General features: G+C 57.3%; 1 protein-coding gene across 1 annotated transcript in view; it reads right to left on the bottom strand.

The window, feature by feature from the left end:
* GAREM2 (GRB2 associated regulator of MAPK1 subtype 2) overlaps window positions 1–19,453 on the bottom strand; it is a 42,334-nt gene that overhangs the window by 8,253 nt on the left and 14,628 nt on the right. Inside the window, exons 2-3 of the mRNA XM_030555079.1 lie at window positions 18,223–18,363; window positions 27–157 (exon numbers count right to left, since the gene is read on the bottom strand). Coding sequence (XP_030410939.1) covers window positions 27–157; window positions 18,223–18,363 — 272 coding nt within the window. The remainder of the gene's footprint in view (window positions 1–26; window positions 158–18,222; window positions 18,364–19,453) is intronic.

Below are 19,453 nucleotides of genomic sequence, written 5' to 3'. Positions count from 1 at the left end.
GGGCCGGGGGCTGGCGCGGCGCTGACCTTCACGCTGAAGGTGATGGCCTCCATGACGAAGACGCGGTCCGGGAAGCTGCTGGCCACCTCCTCCACGCTGTTGAAATACTGAACTGGTTCCCGCACGTCCCGGTCTTGGTCCAGCAGCTTAAACTTCCCTGCAACGGCCCAGCCCAAAGCCCCAGTTAATGGAAAGAGACTCAGCCCCATGCAGCCCTGCAAGTCCTACCCCCATCCCCAGGCAGGTCCTAGCTCCATCACTGGGTGTGCTCGATGGATCAGCCCTCAGGCAGCGCGGGAGGGCGGGGTTCACCTAGCAACGGCCTGTGGGGTCTGCCACTCGGATCCCTGCCTGGAGAGCTCACGTTTGCCCACGGAAAACGCAAGCCCAGGGCATCCATGTGAAGCCAGCCCCAGAGGGGCCCCAGGGGGAAGCCAAGGGGCCCCGTCCATGAGAAAGGCCACCAGACAGCGCTGAGTGCCCCCGCACCTGCCACCTCCCCAGGAGGGGGTCCCCTCGATGCAAATATTGAGAGTTCCTGCCCCAGGCTTCATTCACAGAGCAGCCCCGGGTCTCCCTCCCTCTTCAGGATCTGCAGCACCCACGCTCACTGCAATGCGGAGCGGAGTGTGCCCGAGAAGAGAGGTGGGTACATTCACTGATGGGGAAGTGCCCTTTGGGAGCCAGTTCCCGGCTGGCCTTCGCACGATCCCCCCTGCTGGGACAGCCCAGGCCTGGGAGGACACGGCACAGCTTGTCCAGAGCTGCAGAGCTGACGGGAGAAGAGGAACTGTCCAGCCCCCCTAGGCAGGCACCAGGCAAATGCCCACAGCTGGGATGTGGGTGAAGGGCCAAGGCTAACGGGCCCTATGGGGCAAGGCAGGGCCATGGAGCCAAACCCATCCCTCGGCTCGCTCCAGTGACCTCAGGATGGCGAATTTTGTCCCATGATTTTTATCCCTATACCAGTGAAGCCCATTGACTCCTGCCCTGCCCTTTGCCTCTCCTCCCAGGGACCCTCCTGGCCATAGGGAAGGGGGCAGACAGAGATGAGGCTCTTACGGGAAAGCCACCTCCCCCCAGCATGGCGAGGGAGCAGGAAATCCCCGAGCAGAGGGAGAGCCAGCTGGATCAATGGGCCACAGCCAAGTGCTTCCTGCTCAGCAAAGGCGACGTCCCCAGGGCTCACTTCGCACAGACCTGAGGTCATCCCCCTTCCGCAGCCAGGCACGTTAATACACAGCCATTGCCAACAGGGGCAATGGGGCACCGCTCAAGCCCCCTTACCTCCTCAGTGCCTCTGTGCTTCCCAGTCCCCCCGTCCCCCACCAAGTGCCACATGATCAGGGGTGCGGGGAGGTCTGTGCTGAAGTTATTCCTCTGATTAGCTGAGAAACTTTCTAACGAGTTAACTCCCATCCTCCAGGAGAGCCGCTGAGATCCAGGAGTTTAGGGGGAGCCCAGGGCCACCCAGCGTATTCTGCACACGCAGACTTTCCATAGACAGAACCGAGCCGTGTGACGCAGCTCCCCAGGCCCAGCACAAACCACAGCAGGGCCGAGGGAAGCTGACACACATTCCCAGCGGATCCGCTGTGCTCCGACATCACCTCTGCTGCCAGCCCAGCCCCTGGCTCAACCCCACCGAGCCAATCAGAATTCACCTGGGCCCAGAGTAAGCCAGGCCTCTGGGCAGAAGTGGGACTTCACCTTGGCCTGGTATAGGCCCCTTTCACCCTCTGCAAACATCCCTGGGCACCTACTGGCTCCATAAGCTGTTTTGTTGTGGGGCTTATTTGGCCCAGAGCTCTTTCAGCCCTGATGGCAAAAAATTAAGCCCTGTTACTTCTTCATGACTGGTCAAATAAACCATAGGGGATGGGTTTCCCTTTCCTGATTGGACAAGTGTGCAAGGTCTTCCAGTGTGTGTGTGTGGCATACACACCTATTAACACCAAAGCACAGCCGATTAGCTTGCTTAACTGGCAGCAGTAGTAGGCTGTTACCCTCAGCACCAAGGCACTAACTTCCTTAGCTGGTGGCAGTAGTGTATGATGCAGTAATGCCATTAACTGGCAGCAGTAGTAGGCTGTTATCCTCAGCATTGAAGCTCTGCAGAGTAACTCCCTTAGCTGGCAGCTGTAGTGGGCTGTTACCCTTGATGTGGAGCAGCCATTAGTGGGGGCATACAGCACTCACCTTACCAGTGTGTTACAAGTACAGGTTAGAGACATGGGGGAGCCATTGTAGCCCTTACTCATGATGACTACGTTAACGAAGCTAGCAAAGAAATCTGTGATACCCCCTGCTATAAAGAACTCACAGAAGACCCCACATCACAATTCACACAGGAATTTAGAATTACCATCAAATACTTCTCCAGGCAACTCCAGGAAAAACTCTACAAGCTCATCCCCCACGAAGCCACCCCAGGGACCCTCCAAGATACATACACAAGGGAACCCCGGCAGACCCATCATATCTGGCCATGGAATTCTTACTGAACAGGACTCAGAGAAACCATCCTCAAACTACTCACCACACAAAGGGCCAACTTCCTTCAGGACATGACCAACTTCCTCCAGAAACTCTAAAACATTAACAACCTCCCTCAGAACACCATCCTCACCACCATAGACATCTCCCTATACACCAACATCCTTCATTGCTGCCTGCTTCAAATATCTGCAAGACAATAGACAAAGCTTGGAAATCCACCCCACATCCATCGCCATACTCACCCATTTCATCCTCACCCACAAAAGTGTCACATTTCGTAGAATCATAGAATGTTGGAAGGGACCTCAGGAGGTATCTAGTCCAACCCCCTGCTCAAAGCAGGACCAACACCAACTAAATCATCCCAGCCAGGGCTTTGTCAAACCAGGCCTTAAAAACCTCTACGGAAGATGTCATGGAGTGTGGGGGGAGACCAGGCCCTGCACCCCCAGCTTCCTGCGATTCACCATGACTCTCAGCCAGCCAGTAAAACAGAAGGTTTATTTGGATGACAGGAACACAGTCCAAGACAGGTCTTGCAGGCACAGACAGCTGGACCCACTTTAGTTAGGTCCATCTGGGGCCCCCAGGGAGGCCACAGCCCTGTTGGAAAGCGCAAGCCCCATGGGGGCACCACTCTCCATTTCCCAGCCAGCTTCAAAACTCAAACCGCACTCCAGCCCCTCCTCTCTGGCCTTTGTGTCTTTCCCGGCCAGGAGGTCACCTGATCTCTTTGTCTCCAACACCTTCCGTTGGCACCTTTGCAGGGGAGGGGCCCAGGCCATCAGTTGCCAGAAGACAGAATGTCAGGCATTTATGTACACTGACCCTTTGTTCTGTAGCAACCCTACACCCTTATCACACCCCCTAGATACTTAAGAACTGCATGGGGGAACCTGAGGCACCATCACAGTATTCAGAGAAAACATTAAGAACATTCCCAGTTCATCACAGAAGGAGATTCCACTGTCTCCCTAGGGAACCCATTCCAGTGCTTCACCACCCTCCTAGTGAAAAAGTTTTTCCTAATATCCAACTTAAACCTCCCCCACTGCAACTGGAGACCATTGCTCCTTGTTCTGTCATCTGCCACCACTGAGAACAGCCGAGCTCCATCCTCTTTGGAACCCCCCATTCAGGTAGTTGAAAGAAGCTATCAAATCCCTCCTCATTCTTCTCTTCTGCAGACTAAACAATCCCAGTTCCCTCAGCGTCTCCTCGTAAGTCATGTGCCCCAGTCCCCGAATCATTTTTGTTGCCCTCCGCTGGATTCTTTCCAAATTTTCCACATCCTTCTAGTAGTGTGGGCCCAAAACTGGACACAGTACTGCAGATGAGGCCTCACCAATGTCAAATAGAGGGGAATGATCGTGTCCCTTGATCTGCTGGCAATGCCCCTACTTATACAGCTCAAAATGCCATTAGCCTTCTTGGTAACAAGGGCACACTGTTAACTCATATCCAGCTTCTCGTCCACTGTAACCCCTAGGTCCTTTTCTGCCGAACTGCTGCCTAGCCACTCGGTCCCTAGTCCGTAGCAGTGCATGGGATTCTTCCGTCCTAAGTGCAGGACTCTGCACTTGTCCTTATTGTACCTCGTCAGATTAACAACAATTTAACAACAAACACTTCGTCCAAACCCTGGGAACAGCCAGGGGTACTGAGATGGCTCCTCAGTATTCTGTCCTCTCCGTGGGCCACCTTGAGGAAGAAGTTCTGTAAAAATGCACAACAAAACCAACAATGTACCTGAGATAAATCGATGATATTTTCACCCTCTGGACAGATGACCCAAACTCCCTCGTAGGCTTCACAACTTCAACAACCACCACCCATCCACCAAACTCTTTCTAGAACAATCCCGCACCAACTTCTTGGGCACCACAATCAGCTTCATCAGTGGAACCCTACAAATGACTGCACACAAGAAACCCCTGGATCACCCCACTTACCTCCACAGATCCCAGTAGCCACCCCGAACACACCAAGGAATCTGTTATCAACAGCCAGGCACTCAGATACCAAAGAACATGCTCCGAGGAGAAAGTCCAGGATACACATCTTAACACAACCAAAACAGCCTTCACCAAACAAGGACACTTCAACAGAGAAGTAGATTGGATCATGGAATGGGCCATCTAAACACATTCAGGGAACTTGCTTCAGCATGGAAATAAACCCCCCTGTGACTGAACACCTCTAGTAGTCACCTGCCACTGCACTAGAACCCACGTGGGCTATCAACAATTACGACCCATATTCAGTGGGGACTACAGCCAGAAAGAAATCTTTCCTGAGCCTTCTGCAAGCCCTCTCCTGGCCTTCAAACAACCCTCAACCTCGCCAAATTCATCCTTTGAAGCAAGCTCCCCACAGACCAGGACCCACCAACTTGAAGCAGCACCAGACTCTGCCAGAACAACAAACGCAAATCCTGCATACATATCGCCACGGCTACAATGATCACCAACCCTTGCGACATACCTGTCAAGATCTATGGGTCCTACACATGCCCATCGCAACACGTGGTGTACCACAATCAGTGCCTACAATGCCCCAACAACAACTCTCTGAGTGAACTAGAGAAACATTGTGCTTTCAAGGGAACGCATGCAGAAAAATGACAAAAGACAATAACACCCCGTCACTTGCGGGTGAACTTTCCACAAAGCGATCACTCCATAGCTGACCTCTCAGTGCTCATCCTCAAAGGACACCTGCACAACACCTGCAAAAGGTGAGTCTGGGAACTTAAATTCGTAACTGCTGGACACCAAACACCACGGACGTAGCAGGAACTCTGGTTTCACGGCTCATTACACACCTTGCTGCCTGCTTCACTTGAAGTGGTCTCCTGCAGCATGCGTGCACCACTTATGCTTAGTCTGTCCCACCTTGTGTTTAGCACAGACATACTGAAGAAGACTCTGTGGAGCTCAAAAGCATGTCCCTTCTACCAGCAGAAGTTGGTTCAGTAAAAGATATCATCTCACCCACCATGTGTCGCTCACATCCTGGGACTGACACGGCTGCAGCAACGCTGCCAACAACACATACGGGTGGATAATCTCGGTTCCCCATGACCCCATGGCCTTAGCATTTGCTTCTCGCAGCTGCTTGGGCCAGCCAAGCTCAATCGCTCTTGGGGAGCAAAGAGGAAGTGAGGCTCCAACCCAGGGAGGAATATTCTTGGGCAACATTGGGCATCACACACCAGCACAAGGCCTCTGCTTGGGCTGCCCCACCTCAGTGTCCTGGGCTGGGAACTCCTGGGGTTCGTGTGCCCCCCCCCAGCCCAGAGGAGAGCCCACAGGGGAGCAGGCAGCTCGGCCGCACGGCAGCTCCCGGCTCTCTCCTGCCCGCTGTGATGACACGGATGGAGGGAAGCAGTGGGGGATAGGGTGGGTCCCATGGAGGGAGGAACGGGGTCTGCCCAGGCTGGAGGGAGATCAAGACGAAGGAGAGGTGACCCCCATGAGTCAGTGCAGAAGCGCTACAGAGGGCGATCCGTGCCCTTCAGGACTGGACCCGAAAAGCTTGGAGTTTCTCTGGCTTCTTCCCTCCTCTTCAGCATCTCCTCTGCCCTCACCCTCGTTGCAGCCCCCCTGCTCCCCTCCAGAGAGCAGTCATGTAGCCCAGCCCCAGCCCTGCAACTCCTGCCGCTCCCAGGATGAAATGCCAAATGCCAACCGGTTCCTGGTGTCCCACGCCAGAGCTCCCTCACCCGCTCGCTCTGCATGGCTCAGCAAGGCTGACTGGCAGGAAACACGCTGCCCAGAGGGGGGAGGCTCCTGGGCGGGCAGCAGGCCCAGCCGTGCCATCTGGGAACCTTCGCTGCCCAGCAACCAGCCCCAAGTGGAGAACGTTTTTTCCTGACCCTGGACAGCCGAGATCTGTGCCCCACCCCACAACACGCCAGTTCAGTGGGAGGACGGACAGACAGACCTCACCACCCCCCAAGCATCTGAAGGGCTTCACAAGGGTCTTTGGTTTGCAACCTTGGCGAGGTCTGGGGCTGTCTGCTCACGGCAGAGCCGGGAATGGGCACACGGGAGGAGGGGGAGGACACATGGGGGGGCGTTTCCTTCCCCTGGCCAGGCAGCAGCGTTAGCTCCTGCTCCCAGACACCCTCTGCTTCCCTCCCTGGCGGTTTCCAACATCCCATTGCCATGGAAACTGTTTGCAGGCTGCTCCGTTCCCAAGCCCACCACGCCCGCCACAGTTCCCCAACGGGCTGCGTGGGGGGTCCCTGTGCCCTGCCTCGGCCTGCTCCGCACACACATCCCCCCCCACGTCCTCTAATAGAGCCAAGAGCCAGGGCCCTGGGGGCGGCTGACGGGCAGAGCCCCTCCAGAGCCACATCTGCCACGGCCTCACAGAGCCGCATTGGTCCTATGGCCACCAGTCACCCAGCACCGCTGCCAGCCATGCACAAGAGCAGCAGCCCCTCGTCCAGCATGCGTATTGGGGGATCGAAGCTGGGGTGGCTGGAGCCACCAGAAGGCGGCCTCCCTCCCTGCCAGCCCCTGCCCACCTCTTCACACCCACTCCTGAGTCCATGATCCGCCTCCCAGGGGAAGCAGCTCAGTGGGCAGCCAGCCAGCGCCACCCCCTGGGTCTGGTCCCATCTGGCATCCAAGCCAGGATCCCACGTAAGCATTTCCCGTAGAGGGTCAGGAACGAAGCGTGCTGGGGGGCTTGGCTAGCATGCCAGGGACAGATGGTAGTGACGGGGTGGAGGGTGACAGCAGGGGCCAAGCTCCCTCTGGGATGTGCAGACCATACTGGCCGAGGGGAGAAACCAATCCTCACCCCCCCGAATTCTGACTCACTCCCGCTAGGCTCTGCCAGCTACTGACCAGCTCGAAGCCCTGGCTGACTTGCAGCCGATCCACCTTGCACGGATTCATCCACAAGGGCTGGGAAGGTTAATGTCTGGCTGATGGTCCCGGCCTTTCTCTGCCTGAGGGCTGGGTTCAAATCCTGTTCTGGTCACCAGTGGAATGAGTTTGCTGGTCTCAATGAATGTGGGTACACAGAGGAAGGTCTGAGCCAGCGGCCCATGCCGTCTGCTCCCAGCACTAGGCCCGCCTGCTAGAGGCATCCAGCTGTTTTCTGAAATAAAATAATCAACTCCCTCGGGGAGCTACTGTTTGGGGTAAACTCCTGCTTGCCCCAAAGTGCCACAGAGCCCAGCGCAGCTCAGTCACCACCACTAGTACCAGAGCAGGGGTGGAGACCGGTTATTAACGATGCTCATGCAATCACAGCCAATATCTGCCTATTGGCTGGAACCAATTACCAGCCAGCTGGCAAAGTGCAAGGCCTTGTTTAAAAATGGGTCGTCCCTCCAGGGTAGGGTGACCAGATGTCCCAATTTTATAGGGACAGTTCCGATTTTTGAGTCTTTTTCTTTTATAAGCTTCTCTTACCCCCCCCCCCACCCCGATTTTTCACACTTGCAGTCTGGTCATTCTACTCCGAGGCACAGAAAACAGCCCTCCATGCGCAGCAGAGGAAGGGGAATTTCCCCAGGGGTTAAAGGGTGGAAGTGGGAGGAAAAAGAGGGAGGCTGCTGAGGGCTCAATTGCCTTGCAATGAAAAACTTTTCTATGTGTGGATTCAGCTTTGGTCTCTAAGAGACACGACTGACCCAGAGATCCAGAAACGTTTCCAGGGGTCTGAGCTTAACCCGTCCCTCCAGAAGTTGCGGATTTAGTTGAGGTTGGTCCTGCTTTGGGCAGGGGGTTGGACTAGATACCTCCTGAGGTCCCTTCCAACCGTGATATTCTATGAAGTGCTAGAGACCCAAACACAACAGCAGCATCAGGCCATGGTACCAGAAAGTCACAGGGAGAATAAACCCAACGTGAAACTGACCAGCCCAGAGTCACTGCCCCAGGAGGAGTGAAATGCAAAATGCAAACAACCTGTGTCCCTGGGGACCAGACAGAGATTCTGGGCTGGCTGCGGCCCCTCGCCTCCCTCCCTGCCCGGGGACTGCAACAGCTGCTGCATGCACCCACCAACCCGGAGGGACAGGGCCCAGGCAGGTGAGGCAACTGGCCTGTCGGAGTGAGCGGCTGGCTGGGGAGTCACAGACCCTCCGAGCTTGCGTTACCCTCTGACCCATCCCCACTCAGGGGCCTAGGCAATAGAATTAAGCTTCTGCCTTGTCCTGGTAAATGCTGTGGGCGCAAAGCCGGCGTATGTCCAGGGAGATGCTACATGGAGCTAATGTCGCTTGGGGAAGGGTTGCTTCCAAGGTTGCAGCCGGGGCAAGGCAGGGGTCAATGGCACACAAGTCACAATGGGACACAAGTCAGACATTAGGAATGGCAATATGCAAAAACCTGTAGGAGAACACCTCAATCTCCCTGGACACACAATAGCAGATTTAAAGGTGGCCATACTGCAGCAAAAAAACTTCAGGACCAGACTTGAAAGAGAAACTGCTGAGCTTCAGTTCATCTGCAAATTTGACATCATCAGCTCAGGATTAAACAGAGACTGTGAATGGTTTGCCAATTACAAAAGCAGTTTTTCCTCCCTTGGTTTTCACATGTCAACTGCTAGAAGAGGGCCTCATCCTCCCTGATTGAACTAACCTCATTATCTCTAGCCTGCTTCTTGCCTGCATATTTATACCTGCCTCTGGAAATTTCCACTATGTGCATCCGACGAAGTGCGTATTCACCCACGAAAGCTCATGCTCCAAAACGTCTGTTAGTCTATAAGGTGCCACAGGATTCTTTGCTGCTTTTACAGATTCAGGCTAACACAGCTACCTCTCTGATAGTATTCAAGGTGTGGGCGTACCATGCATTTATATAGAGGCAATATGATATTTTCTGTCTTATTATCTATCCCTTTCTTAATGATTCCCAACGTTTCCAGCCAGGCATGGAGGGCTGAGAGCACCAGGCAGGGAGCATTTTGTCGGTTGGTTACCCTCCGTGTGAGAGAGATGTATGGGAGTGTATATGTGTCACCTCTCCGTGTGTGTGGGGGGGTGTCACCCCACCCTGTGTGAACCCTAAAGCCTTAAAGATAAGAAGGTAAATAAAAAGAATCCAACTCTGCGGTATTTCTTTTTAACAGGGGCTCAGTCAACTTGATGTTAATTTGAACGTTTGTACTGCATCGTTCTGATTGATCGCCATTGAACTCACTTGAATATGAGTAATTTTACCAGGTATCCTGTATTCAGCATAAGGAAATATGGTCATCCTAGTTTCAGAGAACAATCCACAGTGACTCCAAGATCTCTTTCTTGAGTGGTAACAGCTAATTTAGACCCCATCATTTTCTGTGTATAGCTGTGATTATGTTTTCCAATGTGCATTACTTTGCATTGATCAACATTGAATTTCATCAGCCATTTTCTTGCCCAGTAACCCTATTTTGTGAGATCCTTTTGTAGCTCTTCGCAGTCTGCCTGGGACTTAACTAGCTTGAGTAGTTTCGTATCATCTGCAAATTATTTTCTATGTCGCCCTCTGCTCTGCCATTAACTTTCATTGCAACAGCAAAATGCGCCTACAGGAGAAGAGTCAAAATAAGTGGGCAGGCCTCTGGGGGAGTGGGAGTGGCCACCTCTGTGAAGGAACGCATGCATTTCCCTCGTGGCCAAGGGTGGAAAGCGCTCAGAAACTCAGGCGCCAGATTAGCATGTTTGAGGAATGATGAATTATTGAAGAGCTCCCCCGGCCGCTTTACTCTCCTTTGCCTACAAACCAAGCCCCTCTGGGATGCAATTGATTAACGAACGTTTTCATTGTTGTTGCTTTCCCAGCGTCCTTTGTAGCAGAATGCCATGCCGGGAGCTCCACCACAAAAAGAACCCCACACCGGGCAGGGAGAAGAGAAAAGGCCAAACTGAGCTGTCCTATGTTATAAAACAAAGTTGCCCCAATCCTACAAAGACCATGTTACGCCAATGCCCTTACAAACCCCGATAACTTCTCTGAGAAGAAACTCCTTTCCTGGATAGCCCACAACCCCAAGTCAATAGAAAACAGCTGTCAAATCTGTCTATAAAATGCCCAGCAATCCCCCAGGATTTTCTCCACTTTCCTGAAAGGAAGAAGAGGGACAGGTGAGGTTTTTACCTGGCTAGACTGAATTCACCAGCAAAGGGTGAGCTTTCAGGCTCGGAGGAGCTTGTACATTCGAGGTTACATGTCTGACAGAGGAGAATAGCATGAGCCCAAAGGAATTTGAGGGACTGAAGAGAAGAACCATCCACAGGCGAGGTTCGGGTTCCAAGGACCAGCGAGGTCTGATGCACCTCATCTCCCACTCCTCTAGTGCCTAGGCCATGCAGGGAGACAAGCGTCTGCTACCGAGCCCGCCCTTGAGCTCAAGCAGTCAACAGTCCTGCCTGTAGCATTGAAGAGCCCAGGTTCCCAACCTTCTGCTGACCCAAGTGAGGAGCCCTGGTAAGGGCAAAGGATGGACAGTCAGAAGCACCCCAGGTCTAATGACTGCTCTGACACCGACTCGCTGGGTGACCTTGGGCACGTCTCCAATTCAGCCTCAGTTTCTCCATCCGTAAATCGGGGGAATGATACTGACCGGCTGGCCCCCGAGGACCAGAGCCAGGACCACATGTCAGCGAAGGGCCTGGAGAGGGCAAACCCCTCTGTGCTACGACGCGCCCTGAGGAGAGGTGACACTTCGGTCTCCTCGCACTGGCTAATCACCCTCCTTCTGGTCGCAAGCCTCGTGCTTTAAATGCAGGGGAAGGGAATGCTTCTTTCTGCCCATGGCTCATCCTGACAGCTGGGCTTAGCAGCATCGCTGGGGCTGACCTGGGGGTAGGTCTGTGAGGTGGGGCGTGGGGGCAGGGGCTCTTCTCTCTGGAATCCTCTTGCCTTGATCTGACAGGCCCCAGGTGCAGCCTGTCAGCGCGGCTGCGCATTGTGACTGCTGGCGCTTTCTGCGCTCCCGCTGGCTGACAGCGGCGTGTTCCGGTCAATGGGGTTTGAATGATGAGACCCACGCTGCGAGCAGCACATCCCAGGCACTGAGCAAATCAATCAGATCGATAAAGACGGACGTTAGTGAGAAGGGGGTGGAGGCTGGGCCGTAGCTGGAAGCACAAACGCCCCACCCCCACTCTTGTGCGTGCAGATGGAAGGCGAGCACGTCCCACATGCACAAAGGGACAGGAGCGGTTCCAGGTGCACCCAGGGGCATCCGTTCCATGCCTGCAAAGAATCCTGTTCCCTTGTGCTTTGGGACCCGGAGCCACGCGTGGAATTGGCCAGCTGGATGGTGCATGTGTGTGTCACCAGTGGATATAAGGAACTTGGACTTTCAGAAAGTCTTTGACAAGGTCCCTCACCAAAGGCTCTTACGCAAAGTAAACTGTCACGGGCTGAGGGAAGGTCCTGTCATGGGTTGGTAACTGGGATAAAAGACAAGAAACAAAGGGTAGGAATAAATGGTCAGTTTTCAGAATGGAGAGAGGTAAATGGTGGTGTCCCCTAAGGATTTCTACAGGGATCTGTGCTTTTCAGCATAGTCATCAATGATCTGGAAAAAGGGTAAAGGTGAGGTGGCAAAATTTGCAGGTGATACAAAATTACTCAAGATAGTTAAGTCCCAGGAGGACTGCGAAGAGCTACAAAAGGATCTCACAAAACTGGGTGACTAGGCAACAAAATGGCAGATGAAATTCAATGTTGATAAATGCAAAGTAATGCACATTGGAAAACATAATCCCAACTATACACATACAATGATGGGGTCTGTATTAGCTGTTCCCACTCCAGAAAGAGATCTTGGAGTCACTGTGGATAGTTCTCTGAAAACATCCACTCAATGTGCAGCGTCTGTCCAAAAAGCAAACAGAATGTTGGGAATCATTAGGAAAGGGATAGATAATAGGCCAGAAAATATCATATTGCCTCTATATAAACCCCTGGTGCCCCCACATCTTGAATACTGTGTGCAGATGTGGTCGCCCCATCTCAAAAAAGATCTATTGGACTTGGAAAAGGGTCAGAAAAGGGCAACAAAAATGATTAGGGGGATGGAACAGCTGCCATATGAGGAGGGATTAATAAGACTGGGACTTTTCAGTTTGGAAAAGAGACAATTTAGGGAGGATAGGATAGAGGTCTATAGAAATGACTGGTGTGGAGAAAGTAACTAAGGAAGTGTTATTTACTTCTCATAACACAAGAACCAGGGGTCACCCAATGAAATGAATAGGCAGCAGGTTTAAAACAAACAAAAGGCAGTATTTCTTCACACAACGCACAGTCAACCTATGGAACTCCTTGCCAGAGGATGCTGTGAAAGCAAAGACTATAACAGGGTTCAAAAAAGAACTAGATAAGTTCCTGGAGGACAGGTCCATCAATGGCTATTAGCCGGGATGGTGTCCGTAGCCTCTGTTTGCCAGAAGCTGGGAATGGGCAAAACGGGATATTACTTGTTCTGTTCATTTCCTTTGGGGCACCTGGCTCTGGCTATTGTCAGAAGATAGGATACTGGGTTAGATGGACCTTTCGGCTGGCCTTTTTTACGTTCCCTGGGGAAGTCACAACTGGTCATGTGTGTGTCTGTTGCTCTGTCATGGCCTGCAGGCTAAGGGGATAAACTCTCTAATACTGCAGCATCAGCAGAGAGTCTCCTGGAGAACCTCCTGGGTCCCAGCCCTGAGCTCTCGTGGGTGGGGGTTAGCTGGCATCCATGCATGACTCTGAAATGCTCACCCCAGCCTCTGGTGAACCCGACCGCAGCTGGGAGCTGCTTCCTTAGCCCCGGCTCGCTGCCTGCCTGGCTCCTAGCAGGGAAGGGGGCACTTTCTGGAGAGCTGCCCCACCCCCGGCCCCTGGGCTCATTCGCACACACACACAGAACTATCCCACCCCCGCCCCAGCCCCAGAAGGATTAGAAAATGCCATTGGCACTTGGATAGTAGGGATTTTACTCGGTGGCAGCTGCCGGCACCATGGCAGGGAAAGGGTTCATCTGAGAGTCTGGGAGGCCCAAGTCCTCAGCAGTTACAGAGCACGCGCCTTGCCGGGCCCCACCTCGCACGGCAGCGAGCAGACCCCCTGCCCAACGGCACGGCATGGAACGGAACCCACCCAAGAGTCCTGCCCACTGCACTGCGCTGCCTCTGGGGAGGTCACGGTGCAGAGAGAGCGGCTGGATGGAAACCGGTAAGCCCTGCTCTTATGCTGCTCATGTGGCTCTGGTAACGTCACTTCCCAGAGACACTGCTGCCGCTGTTCCACGTGTAGCCTCCGATGGGGTTGCACTGGCGTCCCTGGAGCCTGGATCCTGCTATCGCTGCTTTTGGCATAAACCCAGAAGCTCCCTGGACTCCTCCAGTTTCACCCGAGTGACGGAGCTCAGCGGTCTGCCCGTAACGGCGCCATGTCCTGCCCTCTGGGTGTCACGCTCGCCCCGGGGTGTGTGAGACTCAGATCTCTTCCAAAGGAGAGCGGCTCCGAGTGCCTAGACCCGGGGACTCCCGCCCAGGTCCGAGCCACGCTCCATGCAAGGGAATGAGGGAGAGCAAGGGGCGGCCTTATTCCGCAGAGCGCGTCCCACTCCCACCCACCAGCTGCAGAGTAACGGGCCTGCTGCCCTGCAGGGAGAAGCACTGCAGACCTACAGGCCAAGGTCCCGCCATCACCCCAGCACATGCGGTGCCCCAGAGCCTCCCCCTCCATCCCTGGAGCATGGCCCCCTAGGACCCAGTCAGCGTCACTCTACGGAGCGCAGAGTTGTGCTGACTGGCCCCCCGAGGCTCTGTTATTACAGGACTGGGCTCTGTTGTGCTGGGCACGGCACAGACGTGGAAGAAAACGCTGGTTGCTGCACGCAAAGTGCTGACAATCAAAGACGGATAGAGGGGGCAGAACATGGGCCGGAAGGAGGGGCCGTAGTCTCGGCTCACCGGCTGCCCCCCCCCCCACACTATCCCATCTTCTGTAGGCCTGTTGGCAGAGGCGAGGTCTAAGGAGAGGTTTGATGGGAGCAAGTGAGGGGGCTCCTCCCACATCTAGGTCTAGCCCCGCCACAGCTGCTCTCTCCGGCCCCCAGCTGTGCCCAAGGAATGTCGCTTGCTGTCGACTTTTACTCAGCCTGGAGAGATCAGCTCATGGACCACGTGCCTGGCAGGTGCACCCAGGGGGCAGCTTGTGTCCCTCAGGGGCCCAGCCTCAGCGCAGTGTCTTCTAATGTCGGCGACGCTGCCCCGCGTCCCCGAGTGCTGCAGTGGGTGTCGCCATTGCCAGCACTGTTATCTCACCAGGTACAGTGATACGGGCGAGGCCACAGCCTGGCACTCGGTAATTACATTCCCCGAGGGAAGGCAGAGAATGCCGTGTCTAGGGATTTTAGCCCCCTGGGGAACCAATCACCTGGGGAGTGGCGAAGGAGACTGGGGAGCACTGGACAAGTGCAGGCGGTTGGCTAGTACTGCAGTGATGAGGGAGGCTGCAGGTTTGAAATAAGGGGTGCCAGCAGAGTTGGGGGGACTTCCAGGGCTGGAATAGCAGAGATGCGGCCAGTTTTGGGGAGCAGTATTGGGACAGCTCAAGACTGGACTAGCATGGGGAAGCTGTGGGCATCAGTAAGGAAGGGCATTGGCTGAGCTCTGCAGGGCTGGGAGGTAGTAGGATGTGTGTTGGGGCATAAATAGACCTGGGGGAGCCCATGGTTGGGATAGCAGGAGGCAGGATTCAGGGCACCAGCTGAGCTGGGAGTTGGTGTGGGGAACCCAGGGCTGGGATAGCATGGGGCTGCAGGTTAGGACTGAGGGGCACCAGCATAGCTGTGGGGGAACCCAGACTGGGATAGCCGGGGGCTGCGGGTCAGGAGTGAGGAGCATCGGCAGAACTGGGGGTGAGGGGGAGCCCAGGGCTGGGATAGCAGGGGGGCTGTAGATTAGGAGTGAGGGGCACTGGCAAACCTTGCGAGGAGGCCAGGGCTGGGATAGCCAGGGGCTGCAGGCCAGGACTGAGGGGCGCCGGCAGAGCTGGGGGGAGCCCAGGGCTGGGCTAACAGGGGCTGCAGGCCAAGACTGAGGGGCACTGGCAGAGCTGGGGGGAGCCCAGGGCTGGGATTGCTGGGGGGCTGCAGGCCAGGATGAGGGGCACCGCGAGAGCTGGGGGGAGCCCAGGGCTGGGATTGCTGGGGGGCTGCAGGCCAGGACTGTGGGGCACTGGCAGAGCTGGGGGGAGCCCCGGGCTGGGGTAGCTGGGGGGCTGCAGGCCAAGACTGAGGGGCACTGGCAGAGCTGGGTGGAGCCCAGAGCTGGGGTAGCCGGGGGGCTGCAGGCCAGGACTCAGGGGCATTAGTTCTGTCGGGGTAGGGGGTCACCCACTCCCACCTGGCCTGGGCCAAGCTACTGAACGTCACAAACAATCCCATGAGCCTTTGCAGGGTGCAGGAGCCCAGCCCCGTGGGGCTCCCCCAGGAGGCACTGCAGGCCCCTTGGCTGCGACTGGGCCGGTTTGAAGCCACCGTCGCTCTCCTGGGAGTGAGCCCAGTAAAGCAGGTTAACACGTTTCCCAGCTCCCCCTCCTGCGGCTCCTCCTGGGCCTGCTGTTGGCCCCGCCCCGCCCCAGCCCCCCCAGTCCATTAGCTGTTTATCAGCAGGACTCCTCACCAGCCGCGCTGCACTTAGCCGGGCACGGGGGGGGGGGGGGGGGCGGCTGCAATGATCTCAGCGCTGGTCCCGTCCCTCCCCCCACACACCGTCTGGCCAAGGAGCTGGGCCGATCTCCTGTCCGACCCCGACCTCTGACTCTCCTGGGCTTCCGCACCCCCAAAGTTACCCGTCGCCCCTCACGGAGCCGCTGGCTCCTCCCACAGCTCCCCAGGGCCCCTCGGGAAGTGCCGGGGCTCCAGCGAACCATGCGACGCCCCGTGGGCTTGTGATGGGCTGTCCCTGAACTCAGCCCCGGCGGAAGCAGGGCAAGCGGCACGCGGGAGAAAGGGAGCTGGCCCCTCGCCCTCGCCTGGAACTGGGGGCCGGCTAGAAGGACACAGCCGGGGAGCGAAGCCCAGCTAGTCCTGGAGCCCCCCTGGAGATGAAGGGACGTTCAGGGTTAGTACTAGGGCAGCACAGGAGGGAAACAATGGAAGGGGAGAAAGAGAGTGAAGAACCAAGGGCAGGGGGAGTCCCCCAGTTAGCCTCCCCCAACCTGGGCTCCCTGCGTCCAGCTCTGGGCACGAGCCACAAACGCGGACAAGGCGACTTGTTCCCGCAGCTGGCAAGGGAACTGGGCTGCTCTACACGGACGTGCCCCTGTGCACAGCCCATGAGGCCCGCCAGCAACCAGGGTTGGCACAGAGAGGCAGGGGGTGGCGTGGGGTGCAGAAACCGTTCCCATCACGTGCTCTCACTTTACACGTCCGGCCTCCCCCGGGCTCTGTCCGGCATGGGGCGGGGGACGCCCCTTTGAAGAGTGCCCCATCCTGTCCGTATGGTGCACGTGCGGTCATGCTGGCGGGGGCAGGGTCTCGCTGTTCCCAAAGTACCAGAACGTCTGGTGTTCTGGGGGCACAGGAGTGGCCCCCCCAGCCATGGGGCAGGGCTGCGAGCACTGCACCCAGCAGCCAGGGATGCGCCAGGCTCTGCCCAGGGCATTATGCCAAAACCCAACTGCTTGAGCGCAAACCCCAGGGGCATGGAGGGGCCGGTCAGGCTGGGACCCTCACCCCAGAGCCCCAAGCTGGGATCAAACCTGAGCGTTCCCAGCTGCGCCCCACAAGGCGGGAGAGACGAAGGCAGAGAAATGTGGCCGTCCCCATGAAGAGGAAAATAGCACCCGGGAGACTGGAAGCCGGGCTGGGCCAGGGCCACAGGAGGGACCCCGGGCACAAACACTAATAAACCTGAACCTCAGCGAACACCCCTCTGAGCTAGCAGGGAAATCTCCACCAGCGGCACCAATCACCCTGAGCTAGACACACGTCCCTCCGGCCGGCAACACCCGCTACCGGCAGCAGGCGGGCGGGCTCCCGGACGAGGTCAGGTCATCGCAGTCTCACCCCCCCAACCCCAATTGGTTCCCTCAGGCCTGGCTGTGACCCGCTGGGCCAGGCAATGGGATGTTAAAAGGATCCCAGGGCAAACACAGCTGGTGTCATCCTCCAGCAGTGCTAAGAACGAGATGCCATCAGATCCCGTCCCGGAGCCCCTCACGCCACTATGTCCCTGAGCCCCCGGAGCCACCACCACATCCCTGAGCCCCCGGGGCCACCTCCAAATCTCTGAGCCCCCAGAGCCACCGCCACGTCCCTGAGCCCCCGGGGCCACCTCCAAATCCCTGAGCCCCTGGAGCCACCACCACGTCCCGGAGCCCCTCACACCGCCACGTCCCTGAGTCCCCAGAGCCACCACCACATCCCAGAGCCCCTCACACCGCCACGTCCCTGAGTCCCTGGAGCCACTGCCATCTCCCGGAGCCCCTGGTGCCACCACCACATCCCTCCCTAGCTCCTGGCAACACTGCCGTGCCCCTGCTGAACTCCTAGAGATGGTGCCACGCTCCTGACCCCCAGGAATGCCACCACCCCAACAGCCAGATGCCCAGTGCCACCTCTCCACCACCCTCCCGTCCCAGTGGCTGGGCACCACCCCAGCGCGCCTCTGGGAAGCCGCAGGCTCCTTTGCCCCACAGAAGCAGAGCTCAGACACTGCCTGGGTGAGAGGCCCCAGCCCCCACCCCCTGATGGCCCCAGTACCTGGGTACTGCAGTGGGATGTCGATCTTGGGTCCGATGACGTAGTGCCCCTCCTCCAGGCTGTGGGCCGTCACCGTGGTCCACTGACGGCAGGAGTGAATGAGGAGCACGTCCTGGTCACTCACCCCCTCCACGTACTCTCCTGCAGAGGAGACAGGGAGAGCCCTGAGCACCGGGGACTGGCCTGATCCCCTCCCCCCTGCACCTCTCTGCACCTCCTACACAGCCAGCCCTGAGCACCCCAAGCCAGCCTGATCCCCTCCCCCAACACCACCCCACCTGCCCCAGCACCCTGCGCCTCCTACACAGCCAGCCCTGAGCACCCCGGGCCAGCCTGATCCCCTCCCCCAACACCACCCCACCTGCCCCCGCACCCTGCGCCTCCTACACAGCCAGCCCTGAGCACCCCAAGTCAGCCTGATCCCCTCCCCCAACACCACCCCACCTGCCCCAGCACCCTGTGCCTCCTACACAGCCAGCCCTGAGCACCCCAAGCCAGCCTGATCCCCTCCCCCCACCTGCCCCAGCACCCTGCGCTCCTACGCAGCCAGCCCTGAGCACCCCAAGCCAGCCTGATCCCCTCCCCCCACCTGCCCCAGCACCCTGCGCTCCTACGCAGCCAGCCCTGAGCACCCCAAGCCAGCCTGATCCCCTCCCCCAACACCACCTCACCTGCCCCAGCACCCCGCGCCTCCTACACAGCCAGCCCTGAGCACCCCGGGCCAGCCTGATCCCCTCCCCCCACCTGCCCCAGCACCCTGCGCTCCTACGCAGCCAGCCCTGAGCACCCCAAGCCAGCCTGATCCCCTCCCCCAACACCACCCCACCTGCCCCAGCACCCCGCGCCTCCTACGCAGCCAGCCCTGAGCACCCCGGGCCAGCCTGATCCCCTCCCCCAACACCACCCCACCTGCCCCCGCACCCCGCGCCTCCTACACAGCCAGCCCTGAGCACCCCAAGCCAGCCTGATCCCCTCCCCCAACACCACCCCACCTGCCCCCGCACCCCACACCTCCTACACAGCCAGCCCTGAGCACCCCAAGCCAGCCTGATCCCCTTCCCCCACCTGCCCCAGCACCCTGCGCTCCTACGCAGCCAGCCCTGAGCACCCCAAGTCAGCCTGATCCCCTCCCCCAACACCACCCCACCTGCCCCAGCACCCTGTGCCTCCTACACAGCCAGCCCTGAGCACCCCAAGCCAGCCTGATCCCCTCCCCCCACCTGCCCCCGCA

Source organism: Gopherus evgoodei, chromosome 3, assembly GCF_007399415.2.
Source record: "Gopherus evgoodei ecotype Sinaloan lineage chromosome 3, rGopEvg1_v1.p, whole genome shotgun sequence".
NCBI classification, from domain to species: domain Eukaryota; kingdom Metazoa; phylum Chordata; order Testudines; family Testudinidae; genus Gopherus; species Gopherus evgoodei.
This window is presented reverse-complemented; position numbering and strand designations above follow the sequence as displayed.